Raw genomic sequence first — 19,890 nt, 5'->3', positions numbered from 1 at the left:
TTCACACTCTGACATCAGAGTGGTACACAGATGGCAGCTGTCTTTTGGGAGTAGGGTTGAGGAGACATGTTGTATATACATTTAACAGTAGCCACTTGAAATACATGACTGTGGTGGTTTGTGCCTTCATCTCATTCTAACACCAGAGGGATACACAAAAAGTAACTAATTCTTTTGGGGGGAGTAAGGAGGCTGGCACTATTCTCAGATACAATGTATATGTTCTCACCAGAGTTTTATTGTGAACTGTAATTTTGTCAGACACAACATTGACTGAATTTCTTTCTTTGCTTTTGGTTCAGGATGTCTTTGGATTAAAAAGTTGGGAAATAACTCTAAAATGCTCCTCAGAACATCTATAACCCCATGATTTCTGGGTGCCTATGGACCCCCATATCCTGATCTTACTTTGATTATTCATTCCTCAGCTTTTACAATGCTTTCTTGGCCAGTTAGGGTATGGTGAAAGAGTGCAATAAAAAGCAAAGTTAAAGAGTAATACTGAATATCTTTCATTGCTCATGTTTTTTGTTCATGCCATAACTGGATTAAAAGGATAGAAAATTTGCACTAAAATGCACCTCATGGCATCTATAATCACATGGGTTCTAGTAACCGCCAAACATCCTAGCTTAATTTGATTATTTATTCTGTGGTTCTTATTGTGCATACTTGGATGAAAGAAAAAAGCAAAGTTGAAGAGTAAGACTGGATTTCTTTCATTATTTGTAAATTCTGTTCAGGCCATCATTCTAACAAAACATACAGGAAAAAAATGTAAATGCACTCAAATATCTGCAACCTGTATGACTTCTGGGGGGGGGGGTAGTGGACCTAGACTCCCAGTCTAATTAAATTACTTTCTCCACAGATACTACAGTAACATCTGGCCTAGTTCAAGTTTGTTGAAAGGATGTAGGAAAAGGCTGAACAGTGAGACAAATAATGTGAAAAGGTAGAAAAAAATTAACCTGGATAATGTGAAAATGTCATGGTGGAGTGGGGATGGCAGGAGGTGGAGGCACTGAGGAGTGTGTGTAGTGAGTAGTGAGCAGTGGGTTGGGGGAGTTGCCATGGGGTCTATCACCGAGGTATGCCATTTCACGTACTGCCAGCCCTAGCTAACAATAAATTATGTCACATAACACAGATCCAGAGGACATATCTACTCTACTGCCCTCTAATGTTGTCCTTATAGCAGAAGTATATTTACAACAGTATCATGTTGACAAATGCTAATACTACATATAGTAGCACTTTATGATTAAAGTGCTATAGAACTGACATTTGTATTTCACAGGTTTTTTTAACACCTTTGTTGAATTATCACTTAAGACATAAGCTAACATGCATTTATATGAAAGAAAACAAACCATGTTAACATGTTCACAGTTGCAAGTATTATATATCACACATATTCTTTTATACAGTTATCATCAATCCAACATTAGGTAAATCGATCAATTACTGCCTTCCTTTCAACCTCACTCCTCCTCCAAAACATTATTTTGCATTTATTGTTCCCACAATTTCTGTTTTTTTTTCAATGTAAATTGGTCCTACATTTTTTGAAAGACCCCACCTCCATTTCTCTTATCTCTGTTACAGTATTTAATACTTCAAATACAGTTGATTTAGACTTTGATTTCCATTTTCTAGTTTTGGGAGCCACCAGAATTAAACTTAACATGGTTTTACTATGTCTAGACAATATAGATCCTGTATCCCTGCTCAAAAAATGAGTAATTTCTTAGTTACAGTAATTTGCTCACCAAATATTTCTCAGAAAGTACTCAGTAAAGAATTTTTAAAGTCTGACAACCAATTACACTCCTAAAACATATATTCCTAGTTATCTCTTTCTTCCCCATCACACCTCCAACATTTGCCATCTGCTTGAGGAAAAATTCTATGAAGTCTGCTTGTGGTATAAAAATACCTATGCAAACGTTTCCAAGCAAAAAAAACAAATCTTCTAGAATTTGCTGCATATTTGGAAGCCATACATATGTCCTCCCATTGTTTCCTTGTGAATTGATTATCCAAGCTGTCTTCCCAATCTTTTCTAACCTCCTCTGATTTATTCCTATAGTTATCATCTAGTATTTAACCATTTTTTTAACAGCAGATTCTGTTCGCTTGTGTTTCATATGTTGATGCTTTTACTGTTCAGGGTTTGTAAAATTAAGTACTCTATTGGCATAACAGTATTAAAGACAGCTAATGTTAAATGAAAGTTTTTTTTTTATTAGAAATTTTTTTATATATTTTTTGGTTGATAGTATTAAAACCATAACATTACAAAAGCATTTTTGAATTTTAAATTTTACCAGAAATTTTGAGTTATAGTTAACTTTCTTAACTTTTGAGTGACTGTTTAGGGCATTCTATCGAAATGTAGTATTATAAAGAAAGCTGAGATTATTATATTTATAAAAATGAAATATTTCAACAATTATATATTAAATGATTGGAAAAATTATTTTTAACATATTATTCCCTTTGTCGCTGCTTGTACAGAACTCATTTTCCACGGAGATCTGTTATCAGAGTAAAAAAAAAATCAGGATTTGGTTTGTATTATAGAAAGCAGAAAGAAGGCAACTGTCCAAGCTGTCAATGCCCCGTGAGCATGACATACAAAACAACTGTGGCTTTTATCTCCTGATAGCCCTTCCAAATGTAAAAAAAAACAGGAGCATTAAACAATATGGTAGACCTTTTGACCAATATTAAGGTAACAACAATCCATGGGAAGAGGAGAAATGTAGAGGAAAGAAGAAAAGTAAGAGTAAAATAAAAGCTAAATAGAATGTTACAAACAAAGATGCTAAGCAAATGAAGAAACTAGAAACTAGGTTTAGTACTTTAAATCAAACGATTAGACAATCTGAAATCCATAAAGTAGATCAAGAGAATGTAGAAAATATATCAAGATGATGGTAGTTAGAAAAAGAGGACATCTACAGATATTGCTCACTGAAGGTGACAAGAGTAACTTTGACATGTAGGATAATAGAGCTTGAAGACAAAATATTCCATGCAAATTTTGCAGAAACAATTCAAGATCTGGAGGAGACATTGTCAGATGACATAACAAGACATATTGAAATAAGGAAGTTTTTAAGGGCTGTAAGAGGAAAAAGGAAAAGGATGAAGAAAAAGTAAGATATAAGAAAAAACATTTAGTATGTACTAATAAGAGTATTACAATGATACTTTTTTAGAAGGTTAGTAAATAGCTGCTGTTCCTGAACAACACAGAGGGAATATTACAGAAAAAAAAAATGAAAACAATGAGGAGGAAAATAAACATGTAGGTTCAAATCTGTAAAACATCCAAGCACGAGGAAGAAAGTTATGAGAATTTCAGTAGAGACTAAAAGAGATTCATCAAAGGAAGTAGATGAAAATGAGAGTTTTTTTAGCTTCTCGAATAATTCATGTGGTACTTGTGATAGGATGAGTTCAGAGTACCCCTTTAAAGAATTTTTACCATATGATGATACTGGAACCCTGAAAATATTGTGCATGATTACAATAAGATGATTGATTATGTTAAGTAATTCATGAAATCACAAAATGTGGAAGTAATGAAAAAATAATCTTCAGCAGTTTAATTATACCCAAATTAGAACATGGAAATAGTGAATGGCTTTCAAATAGCAAATCCCTGTTCTTAGTATTTAAAGCAAGTGATTGGTGCTAAAAAGAAGAAAAAAATGAGCAAGTGGGATTGTTGAGAGCTGTTAGGATTAATAACAGAAATATGAATATATGAACTGATTACATAAAAGAATAGTAGTTGCTTAGAATTCATTATTCCTGAAATAACTAAGAGTGGAAATTTGATATCTTTCAGAAAGTCAGTTGATAAGTCTTATGGGTCTAGATGTTATAAAGTTTAGGTATGCATAAAGGACAGAGAGCCCATTCTTGAAGACTACACTACATTTTTAATATTATGCTAAACTTATTTAGTTACTTATTTTTAACTTTAATAATGACTTCTACTACCCATTGTACTTCATAACTCCTATTTTCAATTGCCATGATGTACTAGCAATTTCAATCTTAACTATTAACTGCAACTCTCAATTATATTACATAGCATCTAACACTAACTTCATTGTTACATAATATATCTAGTCACTCTTGCTGCATGTGTGATTGGTTTCTCCTCACAAGCTAGGATCCTGTATTTAATTAATGCTTCCCTATTATTAATATGCTTTAGTTCAAATGTTAATTATATTAGCTATATGTATCCAGACTTTATATTCTCTAAATGTCTTGATCACCATTTTTCATGCACATTGTCGATTGTGTTTATGCTCTATGGACTGAATAGTGGCCATCACTAGAGGAAACAACATCATGGATCTTGTCCTTACTAATATGGTGGCATCTTGCACCATTCCTTGCATTTCTTTGTCACGTGTTAGTCCTGAACATAAAGCATCATCCTTCAAAATAAAACTGAAACCAGAGACACCTCACACCAAAGGTATATTTAAAAAATTCCCTAAGACAAACTACCTCCTCATAATTGATGCATGGGCAAGCTTCATTACCTACTAAACCCAGTTAACTCTACTGAATATGTGGATACATACACCACCATACTATACCAGTGTATTAACAGTTGTATGGATACAGCTGTATCCTGTAGGAAGAAGTGCAGGGCAAACCTCAGAAACAGTCACCTTGTGGAACCATGATATCAACAAGCTTTACAATAAAAGGAAGAGAATTTTGGCAAAAAGTAAAAAAAGATTAATTCCCAGAATGATGGACCCCTCATCACTAAAATAAAAAAAAAACAGCTCAGGAGTTTAATAAAATCCTCCTTAACCAGGTTTGAGGCTAAAATAGTAACCGAAGCCAAAGACAATCACAAGGCCTTTTACGTTATGTCCATAATCTCAGAAGCACAACACAGCAATATGCAGATCTGATTGTTAACGATGTTACCTACGTTGAGGCTGAAGATACAGCTAACCTACTGGCTGACAAATTCAGCTCAAACTTTACCCCTCTCTCCCCCCTCCATCTATCCCACAAGACCTATCTGAAACTGATTTTTCTCCAGCTATCACATAACACCAAAGTCCTGAAAGAGCTGTCAAAAGCTTAAAATAGTATATTGATGGGTCTTGACAATATCCCTGGATGCATTTTTAACAGCATGAAACATGATTTAGCTATACCCTTAAAAACACTGATCAACCTCAGCCTCCATACAAGTTTTTTTTTTACCAAGCAAATGGAGAACAGCTACAGTCATCAACCTGTATAAGGGAGGACCTTCCACAGGCCCAGACATTTACATAAATCTGACCAGCCTTGTATTCAAATGCTTTTTTTTTAACAAGAAACCTCTTTATTAAATTGTAATGTATGACAATGGCAACCATACATTTATATAAATGAAAACAAAGCATATTGACATGATTTTAGGTGTAAACATTATACATCATAAACCATATTGACATAATTGTAGTTGCAAACATTATACATCACTTGTTGGTCACCCTAGATGTCTGTAGTTTGTTCACTGTAATAGGGAACGAATATGGTACAGAAGCAACTATAGGACTTTTACGGAATATGGGAGTTGTTGAGAAAGATCTGGTTCTTATACAAGAGTTACTGATACTGGTATTAGAAAACAATGTTTTCATGAGCAACGGATCAGTATACAGGCAAGCACAGGGGGTAGCCATGGGCACCCCCTGTGCTAATACATACGCCAACCTTGTTCTCTCTTTTTGGGAAAAACATCATGTTTTGGGTAACAGTGAGTGGAAGCAATATATAGGAACTTATCTACATTTTGTAGATGATATTTTTATTCTATGGAAGGGAGATGGGCGGAAGTTAACCCATTTTTTAGAATATTTGCACTCCACAACACCCTTTTTGAGATTTGATGTCAAAAGCTCATATGAAGCTTTAGATTTTTTGGATGTTAGTGTTGAGTTAACAGAGAATGGTTTTAGCTCGAGACTGTATAGGAAGGAAAGCTGGAAGAACTCATTACTCTCTTATGACAGTATGCATCCCAGGTTTACCTTCCCCAATATAGTGCAGGGGCAGGTAGGCAGGGTATCAAGGATTAGTGTGTTGGATGAACAGTTTGAACAGGAGCTTACCAGTTTGAAAAAGTGTTTTCAGGACAGGGGTTATAGAGAGGGCCTGATTGAAGGAGTCGTAAACAAATGTAAAGAAGATAGGCAGAATAGGTATAAGCCATGGCTCAGTACCACCAGAATAGAAAAGAGGGGTAACACTGATAATAGGGTTAGAACAACTAAACCAAGGGTCATGTTGACCTATGGGAGTAACATCAAAGGGATATGTAACATCATTCACAAAAATTGGAACATTATTACTAGTGATAACAGCTTAAGAGATATAGTGGGGGTCAATCCACAGTTTTGCTACAAAAGGAACAGGAACCTTAAAGACATACTTTGTCATGACAGGGAAAACAGTAACCATAAATGTTTACCTAAATCTAAGGGTACTGTTCCATGTGGCAATTGTAAGGCCTGTGGCCATATTAACAGGGATGTGACCTTTGTACATCCTTCTACTGGAAGGAGTATAATCTTAAAAGGTAAGGCTACATGTAGGACCACTGATGTAGTATATCTGGCCGACTGTGTATCATGTTCAAGTTATTATGTTGGTAAAACCAACAACATGTTGAAGGTCAGGATTTTGCAACACCTCTCATCGATTAGAAATTGTGATGAGCACAATGCCCTCTATAACCACATCAGGAATAATCCGACACATCAGTTTAAGTTCAGGGTCATAGTTAATGTCTTCTTGAATAAGAGAGGTGGTGACATCAAATTAAAAACTGAGGCAATGGAGTCAAAATGGATTTTAGAACTGACAGCTCACATAGATCCAGGGTTGAATGATGCAGTACCCCTTAAGCCAGCCCACAGAAATAGGCGGGCTTTTTATTGAATTTTATTGGTTGTTAAGTGTTTTAAATATGGTCTGTTAACTTATGGCACTTTGTCTGAGGAAGGGTTTTTGGCCCGAAAGCGCTCACTTTGTTTTCATCTGTGTTTTAATAAATTTTACTTTGGTTATTATATCAGCAGTTCCCAGTGACGTTTTTTTCTTGGACATCACTTATGATCTATCCACTCATTGTCAGATAAAATTACATAGCTCATTCAAATCCTGCCTTATTTTAATCCTTGTTCCTCCTCTGCATGTATTGTTCCCACAGTTCTCATTTTTTCCTATGTAATTTGCTCCTACCTTTTTCTAAAGATCCCATTTCCAGCTGTTTCATCTCTGTTACTATATTCACTACTTCTAGTAAAGTTGGTTTAGACTTTGATTTCCATTTTCTAGTAATTGCTTTTTTATCAGCCACCATAATTAGACTCAGCAAGGCCTTATTATATCTAGGCAATTCCGATTCTGTATCATAGCTCAAAAAATAATTTCCTTAGTTACACCAGTTTGCTCACTCAGTATCTCTGACAGAGCAGTCTGCAGAGAATCCTTAAAGTCTGCCAACTCATTATGCTCCCAGAAAATATGTTCCTAGTTACCTCTTTCTTCCCCATCACACCACCAACATTTTCTTTGGAGTCTACTCGGAGTATAAAAATTCCAATGTAAACACTTTCAAGCAAAGAACCTACATCTTCTAGACTTTGTTGCATATTTGGGAGACACACACACACACACACACACACATATATGTATATATATATATATATATATATATATATATATATATATGGGTCTACTTTAGTTGACCGAAATACCAGTTCACCGACACGCAGAAGACCGAGGCCAAACGACCGAAAATGAAGGTGATCGACAAGGTGAAATCCCGACAGCCGAAAGACCGACATGGGCAACGTGTGAGCGCGACTCGGTAAGTGTGCGTTAGTGAGGGATTTAGGGTTAGGGAGCAGACAGGTAAGTGTGCGATAGTGAGGGATTTAGGGTTAGGGTGTGGGAAAGGTGAGTGTATGGTAGTGTCGGACTTAGGGTTCGGGTAAGGTAAGTGTGTGATAGTGACGGACTGTAGTTTAGGGGCGGGTTAAGTGAGTTCGGGTTAGGGTGCGGGTAGGGTAAGTGTGCGGTAGTGACGGGCTTTATGTTTTAAGGTGGGTTAAGTGAGTTAGGGTTAGGGTACAGGTAGGGTAAGTGTGCGATAGTGACGGACTTTAGGTTTAGGGGTGGGTTAAGTGAGTTAGGGTTAGGGTGCGGGTAGGGTAAGTATGCGGTAGTGTCGGACCTTAGGGTTAGGGTTTGGGTTAAGGTTAGTGGATATGTAATTGTGTGTAATGTGTAGTTTACATTTTGTATGTCGGTGTAATGGTGTTCAGTTTTGTGAGTTGTCGGTATTGTGTGTTTTCTGTTTGGTCTCGGGGTTTTGCGTGTCAGCGAACTGGCATTTCGGTCAACTAAAGTAGACCCATATATATATATATATATATATATATATATATATATATATATATATATATAAATATCCCCATTGCTTCTTTGTAAATTGCTTATCTAATCTCTCTTCCCAATCCTTTCTAACCTCCTCTGATTGATTCTTATAGTTATCATGCAATGTTTTATATGCTGTACTGATTATTCCTTTTTAACAGCAGCTTCTGTTCTAGATTATATTAAAAACTCATTCAGTGCTGGTATTTTGCTTAGGATCCCCCTATTTCTTTCTCTTTGCCTATACTCTGATATCAATCATTGATAGGGAAGGCAATCTCTATCCTGCAGTCTAGAGAAATTCTTGGCATCTTCCCATTCTATTAACTTTCCCCCTCTAGTTATTTGCTCCCAGTACCTTGGTTCTTTTACCAGTTTTCTCCAATAAATTCCAGTCTCTCTTGCCTATTGTCTATATTCCTAATTGCAGTCATCCCCATCATCAGAATCTTCTTTCTCCATTCCTGTGTTTGTGTAGTTCTTAGAATACTTTTCTGCTACTTTATAAATATAATGTTCTGCATGGTTATTGTTATTCTCCTTAAGGATCTGCATCCAAAATCCCAGTCTCTCTTTGTTTCTTGAGCTTTCCCCCATTTCAGCATTATCCCTTTCCACTCTGAATTATAGTTTTCCTATGTATATGAGCCTTAAATGTGTACCCAGATTATAACACTGATATACCCCTTCAAATAGGGTGATCCCAAACTGCCTTGTTCAATTAGAAGAATCAGCTTATCCCACTTGACTCTTGCACTCACAGATAAAATCCTTTAGCTCTTTATTGATTGCTATCCACAACTTCTTCTCTGGATGATAAAAATATGCCTGACCTGTGTATAAAACTAAAGGGACTAAAAATATTTTAACTGCTTTTATCTTGCTATCCATATTCGGGTCTACTTTACAAGAATGAAATTTCACTTACCCAAAACCCATAACACTGAGATGAAAAGGCCGATAGCACCAGCACACTTATGTCCCAGAACACTGACTTACCACTCCAGGTAAGTAACCACTCGGCCATCCTAAACAAAAATGTAAACCGAAGAAAACTAAACCCACCCATGTGGGGGCTTTGCCCCCACACCCCCCTAAATATGCCAACTCCGAGATCGCACTACTGCAGGGGTAAGGGGCAAAATTCAACAGGATGGCCAAGCAGTTACTTACCCGGAGTGGTATCTGTATTCCAGGACATTAGTGTTGTGTGGTGATCAGCCTTTTCATCTCAGCGTTTTAAAAGTCAGGTAAGTGAACGTTCATGTTTCTAAAGCAGATCCCCATATCCATATAACAGAGCTTCTAATTTCTCAGTTTTTGTAATATCTTTTGTTTAGTCTCTTCCCACATATCCTTACTTGCAACACCAGAATCCTTTTTAATCCATGCTCCAAAGTACTTCTTTTTATCACGTCTTCATAAATATGGATATTGTTGAACCAATTCATGTGTAGTTACATAATTTATAGCTATCGCCTTTGTTTTAGCTTCATTAATTTTGTGTCCCAAAAAGAAGCCATGGAAAGCCTTATCATGAAACTAATCAGTCAGGGCATATGGAAACTCCAAACACTGGTCCTGTCTCAGTTTGGATTTGTAAAGGGCAGGTCATGCTTACTTAACTTGGTACACTTCTTTAAAAAGGTCAGCAAAGCAATAGATGAAAGTAAAGCAGTATACACTGCATAGCTTGATATGGCCAAAGCTTTTGATATAATCCCTCACTCTGTCATAGTAGAAACACTAAATAAACTGTGAGTAAACCTCTATATATTTATTTATTTATTGACATTTGTTAACCGGCTTTGTCCATCTGGGCTTGCGGCCCATTTTCAGTGGAGACCCGAGGAGAAAACCTCCAGTAATACATTTTAAAACAAGTACAATTTTAAACAATATTGATATAATAGCAGTGATAGCAAAACAATTCACATATGTTGGGATACATGCATAAAGTTAAAGTTGCATTAAAAAGAAGCTAAGTAACAATTTTACATTGATATAATTTAATAGGTCAACAATGAACATTTTTTGTTTGTATAAAATTGTGCAAATGCATAGTAGACACATTGGAGAGAGAGGTATAATGAGGTACTAAGTATGGTCCTTTTGAGGGTACATAAAGGGAAGGAAGACTAGGTGGGGTCATGGCAAGGGCAGGTTCTGGAATTGAGAAAATAAGCTTTTAGTTACTTTTTAAAGTGTGAGGTGTGGGAGATTGAACGTAAGTCAAGGGGAAGTTTTATTCCAAGCATGGGCAAGGGAGTGTTTGTAGAGTAGTTTGCCTACTGACCTTTTTGGGTGGTAGATATCAAGTAATTGTTGGTGAGAAGTACGGAGGGTCCAGGATGGGATGTAGCTAGAGACTAAGGAAGATAGAGATGGACAGAAGGAGGGTTTATAAAGAATAGAGTGTAGCATATGAAATTGATAAGATAGCAGAAACTGGGGAAGTTCAAATCATTGAAGAGAGTTTAAAGAAATGCAGTGGTGTGAGTTGTATGGGGAGTTAGTAATGAATCTGGCTATTTTATGGTAAGTCTGTTGCAGTTTGTTTAGAGTGGAGGCCTGGATATTGGTAAGAACTGGGGCAGTGTATAAGAGGGAGGGAAGGAGGAGTGCTAGATTCAGGGGTTAGGAATTTTTTGTTCCGGTATAGCAGACCTAGTTTCTGGTTTGCTTTGTTTTATACATTGGAGTATGTGTAGGTTGAACTTGAGTTCATCATCGATAATGACCCCTAGGAGTTTTGTGTGGGTGTCAGGTTGGATATTTGTATTGTTAGAAGATGTAATAAAAAAGGAGGTTTTGTGATGAGAAAGAGAACGGGGAAGGAAAAGTAGGAGTTTGGTCTTTTTGGGATTTAGGATCAATAGGTTGTGAGAGAGTCATTGTTCGGTGGATAGTAGGGCCTGTTGGGTCAGGGAGTGTAGTTCAGGAATGTTATTTGAGATGGATATAAGTGTGGAGTCATCGGCATACTGAATAAGGGAGGATTCTTTGCATGAGGTGTAAAGATCATTGGTGAAGATGTTAAACAAAAGGGGTCCCAAGATGGAGCCTTGGGGAACACCAGTGGAGATGGGAAGGAAAGGTGAGGAGGATGAGAGCCATTTGACAGATTGTTCCCTGCCATATAGGTAACTATTAAACCAGGCGAGTGCGGAGGGGGTTAGGTGGAGATTTGCGAGTTTGGATAGTAGTAGAGGATAAGAGACAGTATCGAAGGCTTTGGAGAGATCTAGGAAGAGACAGGAAATGAGTTTATTGTTGTCTAGGACCTCTGCAATGATATGAGTGAAGGAGAGGAGTGCAGTGGGGTACTGTGGTGAGGACAAAATCCATATTGGGTAGGGGTAAGTAAGTGGTGTGTGAGAAGGTGTTTGAGAAGCTGTGAGTGAATACATTTTTTAATATCTTGGAGGGGGGACAGAATGGCAATGGGTCTGTAGTTTGAGGGGTCAGTGGAGTTTCCACCTTTATGAAGAGGGAGAGTGAAGAAAGATTTCCAAAGGGTGGGGACAGTTGATTCCAGAATAGATTGATTAATTAGTATAGATACAGGATAGGCAACTGAGTCAGCAGCAAGTTTGAGGAATGTAGGAGATAGATTGTCAGTGGAAGGAGAGCAAGGTTTCAGCTTGAGTAGTAGAGATTTGATGTAAGTAATGGGAACTAGCTCAAAAGAAAACAAAGTTGTGTTAGTGGGACTTGGAGAGGTGAGTTTGGCTTAGAGGTTACCAGATTTTGGATGGAAGAGATAAAGTGTTTATTCAGGAGGGTAGCTGTTTCCTGAGAGGAAGAGTTAGGGTATGGGGAGGGATTAGAGGGCTTTCCAGGATAGAGGATGTTGTTGAGAGTTGACCAAAATTTTTGAGGATTGGATTTGTTGTTAAGCTGAACAGAGCTATAGTATAACTTTTTGTCATTAGTTGTATGTTTTTTGCAAGGTTCCTCAGTTGCCTGTGTTTTTGAAGTAAAGGTAGTTGTTTAGTTTTAGTCCAGGTTTTCCAAGCATGATGTCTTTGTTTCATAAGGGACCTGGTTTAATTTTACTCTGATCTTCCTAGAGGGAGCTAAAGAGTTTAGAGTATTCATGAAGATGCTATTGAAAGTGCTTACAGCATCGTTTAGGGGGAGGTGTTTTAGAATGGACCAATCTATGTTTGGAGAATGGAGTTAAATTGGGATGAATTGAAAGTCGATAGTTTTCGACAGTCTTTGATAAGGTGGGGTTTAGGAATATGGGAGTAGTGTCTTAAGATGGTGGTAGGGAGATGATCACTGAGGGAATCAGATAAGTTGGTGGGATTGTGGTATTGGTGGGGGGAATTGGTAAGGATCCAGTCTATGATGGAGCTGGAAGAGGAATTTTTATGGAAGCGAGTGGGAGAGGTTATACGGTGGTGGAAACCGTGTAGGTGGATACTGAGTTGGGGGGAGTCTGGACCAATCAATGTTGACATCACCAAGGATAAGTGTCTCATATGGTATGTTGTGGGAGAACCAGGATAGGATGTTTTCAAGAATGGGCAGATTGTTACCAGGAGGAAGGTAGATACAGGCAATTGCAAGTTTTTTGTGGGGATTCAGATGGCAGTTAAGGATGATGATTTCAGCTGGGAGGAAGTCAGTAATTGGGGAAGGGTATGGTGAGAGGTTAAGAATGTTTGAGTAGAGGATGGCCACACCACCACCTTTTGTTTACAGGTCTATCAGATCAGAAGATATTATAACCTGGTGGGAGTATTTCACTATTTGAGATGTGTGGCTTGAGCCAGGTTTCAGATAGGGAGAGGATGTGATGGGTATTGAAAGCTATCCATGAGTGCAGCTCAATGACTTTATTTGCTAGACTCTAAATATTCAATGAGTAAATAGTTAGGTATTTGGATGGAGATGATTGTTGTGACTAAGGTTGGTGACTGTTAAAGGAGTAAGATGGGGGCAGTTTAGAGGTAGTTTTGGGGAGAGAAGAGGGGCTAGGGTTGGGATAGATATCTCCAGAACAAAGTAGGTTTTTAGTGAGGAGCGAGTGTGTAGTAGATGCTAGATGGAGTTTGTATAGTTTTGACTTAGCTTTGTGAGAAGGTTTAAAAACCTGTATTATGTATAGTTTATATAGACTTGAGATAGAGGTAGTAAAGAGAGTAGGAGAGATAGTAAAAGATGAAGTAGTTGGACATATTTTGTATGAGTGAGAAGTTGGTGAACATAGGAGTGGGTCAGAGAGATTGGAGTGGTATGAGGTGGAGATAGAGAGAACAAGGAGTAGTGTAGAAGATATTAGAAAGTAATACATGTTGGAATAAAATATGGTCAGAGTAGGTAGAGAGACAGTGGTATAGATGAAGTGGTGTTGACAAGATTGACAGATTAGTAAAGTGGTTGTGGCAATAGGCAGGAAGTGGAATTGTAATGGCTAGTGGGACAGGAAGGGGAGGGATAGTTAGGTATAAAGGTAATTGTAATGGGGTGGGTGGGAATTGGGGTAGGGTAGAGGAGCGAAGTGAGCCCGATCGTAGCGAGGGCATGGAGCGGGGCTAGCACCCTGGTCAAGATGAAGTCATAGAAACAATCAGAAAGATAGTGAAAAACTAGCTTGAGAGACAAGGATAGAAAGTTTCTAAAGGTATAGTCACCAGAAATAAAATAAAAAGAAATAAAATATGAGCAGAAGTAAGCTTACAAAAGGACACTGGCCTCAAGTTACACAAGTAGATTTACTTGAAGGAAACCCAGTGCTGTATGGTTAAAATAAGCTACAATAGAGAGGGGCTTTGCAGGGGGAGAGAGTGGTATTACTAGCAGCTAAAAGCAGGGCAAAACATTAAAAAAAACATTAATATGTAAGAGTCTGAAGACAGTAAAATAGGGCAGGTGCACTAGGAAAGGCAATTATGAGTGAGACTAGAAATGAATTCAGGGAAGGGTAAAGTGCAGAACAGGAGAATATACACAGAAACAGTATGAGGATAGTGGGTAACCAAAGAGAAAGGATAGGAGCTGCTGGTGTCTGCTTTTCGTGGTGAACCACTGGATTTCTAACTGACTCACAGATAGGATGCAGGGGATCAAAGTAGGGGAAGTTGCCTCCACAAAGATGCCAGTTGCCAGTGAAATTCCCAGTGTTTGGTGCTCAGACCACTCCTGTTTGGCATCTATGTCTCTGATATAAAAACCAATAGCAAGGGACTAAGGCTGACCAAGTTTACAGATGACTGTATGCTAAAATCAGTTATTGAATTCTCAAATTACTTATCTAGGAAGGTTTGTACCAATTAAATATTATTGCATCCTTTGAGAAGTTATCTACCCCTGGGAACTATCACATTGACAATACATCTGTAGGAGATGACCAAGTTATTCAGAATTTGGGAACTTATGTGGACAGTGACAAAAATTTCATTCAACGTGCATTTAATGTCATCAGAAAATCCTTCTATATTTTGCAGCTTATAAACTAAGAGATTATGATTAGATCTAGAGATGACATTGTCCTCCTTTACTCAGTCCGCATTAGAACATTCATTGAGCATAATGCCTCTTTTGGTATGTATCTCTTCAGTCATATGCAACAACTGAAATCCCCACAGATATACTTTGCTGAAAGGATGCAAGACCTAAATAATATGTCCTACATGGACCACCTCAAAGCCCTGTCAATATACTCTGTATCCTACAGACTGCAAGAGGTGACCTGTGACTCACATACAAGGCATCCTCTGACCCAATACTGATAGATCTACTACACACATCAGTGAGTCAAATGGCATCAGAAATATTTGGTCCAGGCATCTACACCTTTTGTGCAAAAGCAACAGAATAGTTTTGAGGGACAGGCATATCTCACAGAGGATACCAGTGCTCTGGAACTGACTCCCCCCCCCCCCCATCCACATAAAAAATCCCATCCCTGATCATATTCAAGCATAACTTGGATCTATGGATGGGTAATAGAAAATTTATTCCAGGGCTGAACCCTGTACTACTAATGAATAGAGGTTGATCCTAAATGGTTTAGCTACTGGATGAGTTTACTTTCCTCAAATTATCTATGGTATGATCCCATTTATTCTCACCAGCGGTAATATATAATTATCAGCCAAAGGATGGGTAAGGCCACTCTAGTATCAAATGGGATAGATTCATTCAAGCAAGAAAAAGGTAAATTAGATATGCTTAAAACTTCTCACTAGAGCAGTTAACCTAGTACTTAACTGTGAACCCATGAACTTATAAACAATCTTTTAACCAGTTCACTTACCCAGTAAATGTTAAATAAAAATAAATAATTAAATAAGTAACTAACTACTAAATAGCAATACTGTATTGTGCTGTATTGCATTCAATATCTGCTGTCAGTGTGTTCATAAACAGTGGCAAGTAAACTGTGTATGGCTTGTATTGTATATTGGGTTACAATCAGAGTGCTTAGAAATTCATCGGGCACCCGTAATGTATTACTTACTGTCATTGTAAAACCCTGTCTATATAAAAAATATTTATACTTGGAAATTGCCCATCACAAAGCTCCATGTAATCTTAATGAAATTTAGCAGCACCCCTAATATCATCCAAAGCAATACACCTTCAGAACTGCACATGGTACATAACTTCAGATAAATAGAAAATAAATTGGTTAGCTGACAAATGAAGCTATGTGTTATAATCGTTATTTATATAGATGATGCTCTCCATGATAGTACATTTAGCAGCCAATCATACAGTTCAGTAGATAATTATTCTGGAACATTTTAAAAAGGATTGTCAAAGTAGAATATTTTGGCATTCTTCTACACTTAAAGATAATGTCTTGATCTCCTTTTTCCCCACCAGTTCCAAAGTTAAAGATGTTCAGAACTAAAAAAAATATTTGTAAAGCCTGACCTGCAAGGTAAGTGCACAAGTATCGAGTTACCTAAAGCAGGTTTCAACAAACTGAATCAAGAGATGTTTGCATTGTTCACAAAGTTTAACCCCAACCTTTCTCCATGTGAACACCAAAAATTAGTCTGTGAGTGCAACTAGAATCCAACCTGCACAAGAATCACCCACTATAATATTCAAAGAAAAGCCCAGCCTCACACCATATGTACTTACTAGCACTTAACAGTGAAGCTGTCATTATTGTCTTGCAATCTGTGATATACTTACTTTTCCTAGAATACACAGTGCACCTACCCTGACACACTGCAGGTAGGGGTGTAGCAAGCAAATTACTCACAAGCTCTTAGCTACCCCACCCCACCCCACACCTAGCACTTAAAATGGAGACATCTGTCAAAAATGCTGGCCCCAAAGTACTTAATAAATGTAAAATTTTCAGCTGTTCCCCCTAAAACTATTGAACTATTGTTTTTAGATTATATATTAGCAATATTGCATCTGTTGTTAAAGTCATTCATTTACACAGTTGTAGACATAATAGGAACTGAAAAACGTCATGTTGATATGATGCTCAGAAAAAAAAATGTCCTCACTAGATTACAAAAAGTACGCCAAGTTACATCCTTGCCTGCAGGCAAGCTCACCAATCAAAATTTAGTACCAGGCTTCAATCAGCAAATTAGGATATTACCACACACTTTATGAATGTTATTTGAAATAAGTACCCTTCCACAAAGGATTCATTTCTCTTTGTGACCCACCAGTATTTCTGCAACATCTTTTGTTTCAGTACTGCTCTATGTGTAATCTAGCTTGCTAACCAAATGATGTAGTAGTAAGATATACAGCTTTGAAATCAGCATACGACGTTCAAAAACAAAACAATGTGATAGGATTTAAAACAAACAGATTAACACCATTAATACTCATTCCTTCCTGGTTTACATTTCATCTGTACATGAGAATAACTGAACAACTGATGATCCATTATGAAGTATACTAGTATTATATGGTGAATATAATGATGCCATTTCCAATTAACTTTCTTTTTTTGCAGGCTAATATATAAACTTTGATGGCAACATTTCAAGGTTTTGGCCTTCTTTTGGGGCTGCTTTTCTGGATAAATATATCTGATGCCACATTCCGTAAGTTTTTTTTTTCATTTTTTAAATCAAACTACTAAAAATATAAATTTACTGTTGATGGTTTCTTAGCAGCTGGGAGAATTTTATCAGTTAGGTATTAACAATATGTGTTGCAACATTCCTAGCAAGCAGTGGTATTTCTTTACAGAGAGAGTCACATGAAGAATGCTAGTCCACATTCCATAGTTGGAGAATATTATTCCAAAGAGAAGCAGCAACCTTTGAGACAGCTTTACTGCTGTACCCTGTTGTGAACTATGATATTGAAAGTGTAGTGGGAAAAAAAGAAACTCAGCAAATTAATATGTGGCTTTCTGAATCCAACTGAAATTTAAATGGTTTCTCAATTCAGGTGAAATGGAAGAATCTATACTTTAATACAAGAACACTAGGTTCATAGGCATGTTGCAGGCTAGCTGCTGTTCATAGGTATGTACTAGGCTAATGCCCTGGAGCCTTTACAAGCCTAGCCAATAGAAGTTCTTGTGGGCCTTTTTAAGCCTAACCAATTTCCCTTCAAGGTGAGACTCAACCCCTCTACCTTGTGTTTGTGAGGTAAACACCTTAATCATTATACCAACCCCAGTCAAGATAGGAATGTGACCTAAGGTTTTCAGAAATATAATGACCTAATAACTTCTGAAAAGCAAAAAAAGTGACTTATGGGAATTGGAAACCAGGCATTTACAGTAAAGTATTGTTTAGCACATATCACACTATAAACACATTAGCATAGATATACCTAATGGTAAGAATCATGCTAATATTCATCTCAGATTTCCAAAATATGAAATTTTAAGACTGAAATTGCAAATTTATGGGGTGGTTATTCTTATTCCCCAAAGCCGCAATGATTTATGGGTTATAACACTAAAGTATGGAGTAGTGGGAACAATGCTCCTTGTATGGGCCATACATTGTGGAGAAGTTGCACAGAAAAGGTCATTAGAGTTGTCTGTGATACAGTCAGAGATTTGGTCTTGTAAATTTATGTACCCAAAATTCCAAGAAAAGAAACATCACCGAATTCCTTGATAATACTACTGATGTATATTTCATATAATACAGAGATATTAAATATATTGCAGAAATATTTAGATGGAACTTTTGCATTTCACTTTGTCTGACTGCAAACTGCATCAGCAGTAGGATATCTGTCATATTAAGACTGACTGCCATTAGCTATGTAACCTTCACTCTGCTTGCAAACCACTGAGCAGATGCTTTCCTTGCACCACCTTTAGCATAGCCGAGGCTTATTTGTACTTTATTGTGGAGCGTCTTGGACTAGAAGGAACAATAAGAATGGTGAGCCCATTGTGCATTGCACTAGACTGGGAGTTTCTGTCATGGCACATTGTATATTCTCTTACAAGTACATTTTCATCCATGACTTGCATTGATGAGCACTGTTCCTAATTAATATCATTCATTTTGTGTCCTGCTGGTTGGATGTTATTGGTAGGGTACCTAAATGCCATTTGAACTTGATTTCTGATTAGACATGTGGAGGGTGCATTCGACTGAGTGGTCTTGAAATGATATTTGATAGTGGTGCTGCTAGCTATTTTTCCACTGTGTTATCAAAATTGACTGTGTAATCCTGTAGAGAGATAAAACATTAATCTGTACTGCAATGAATATTCTATTGGATAGACTGAACATAAACTTTTGGACTGCAGTTTTATGAATCTGCAATTTTTCAGCGATGACTTTCAAACCCTGCATTTTCTGGTCCCTGCATCTAGTATGGCAATAAGCTAAGTACAGCTACAAGGTTTAATCTCACTTCACCATACTTTCTTCTGCTTATGATGTTTCCAACAGTTCTCTACTGTTTATTCTGTTTTTATCATTGGGCTTATATTTTAAATATCTATGCTATTTATACATAGGGCATTCACTGTGCTGTGCTTTTGTCTTAGCACTAGGTTATGCTATATCAGTATTCTGTCTCTCTCTCTCTCTCTCTCTCTCTCTCTCTGAGGTTGTGTACCTGCTCTGACAGTAATTTATTTGCTACTGGTCTTACTAACGGATAGGACTTGTTCACTGAGATAAGTACTGCTGGGATTTTAGATCCTTAACTCTGGGAATGAGGTACATCTATGATGCATGATTCTTGTGTTTGCTCCAGCTCTTTGAAGTAGAGGTATTTATACTTTGCTGCTTGAGTTTCCAGTAGACACACAAGTCTTGCACTCCAAGAGAGATGCCCTAATTAATGTTAGGGCTTCACTTGTCATGGGGTGGGGTGGGGGGGTCTAACATGGATTGTAGATCTTTGCATCGCCTAATTAACCTGAACTACAAGCCAGTTGCTGGGGCATCTCAACTGATTAGTGATGGCCTGATACTGGGA

At 37.4% G+C, this 19,890-nt stretch overlaps 1 protein-coding gene across 3 annotated transcripts in view; it reads left to right on the top strand.

The window, feature by feature from the left end:
* Window positions 1–19,890, top strand: part of LOC122809090 (class II histocompatibility antigen, B-L beta chain-like) — a 284,840-nt gene that overhangs the window by 101,072 nt on the left and 163,878 nt on the right. For all 3 annotated transcript variants that reach the window (XM_044080320.1, XM_044080318.1, XM_044080319.1), the window contains exon 2: window positions 17,438–17,528. In XM_044080320.1, coding sequence (XP_043936255.1) covers window positions 17,456–17,528 — 73 coding nt within the window. In that variant the 5' untranslated portion in view covers window positions 17,438–17,455. The remainder of the gene's footprint in view (window positions 1–17,437; window positions 17,529–19,890) is intronic.

The sequence above is a fragment of the Protopterus annectens genome, chromosome 8.part0 (genome assembly GCF_019279795.1).
Source record: "Protopterus annectens isolate FY-2018-M chromosome 8.part0, PAN1.0, whole genome shotgun sequence".
NCBI classification, from domain to species: Eukaryota; Metazoa; Chordata; order Ceratodontiformes; family Protopteridae; genus Protopterus; species Protopterus annectens.
This window is presented reverse-complemented; position numbering and strand designations above follow the sequence as displayed.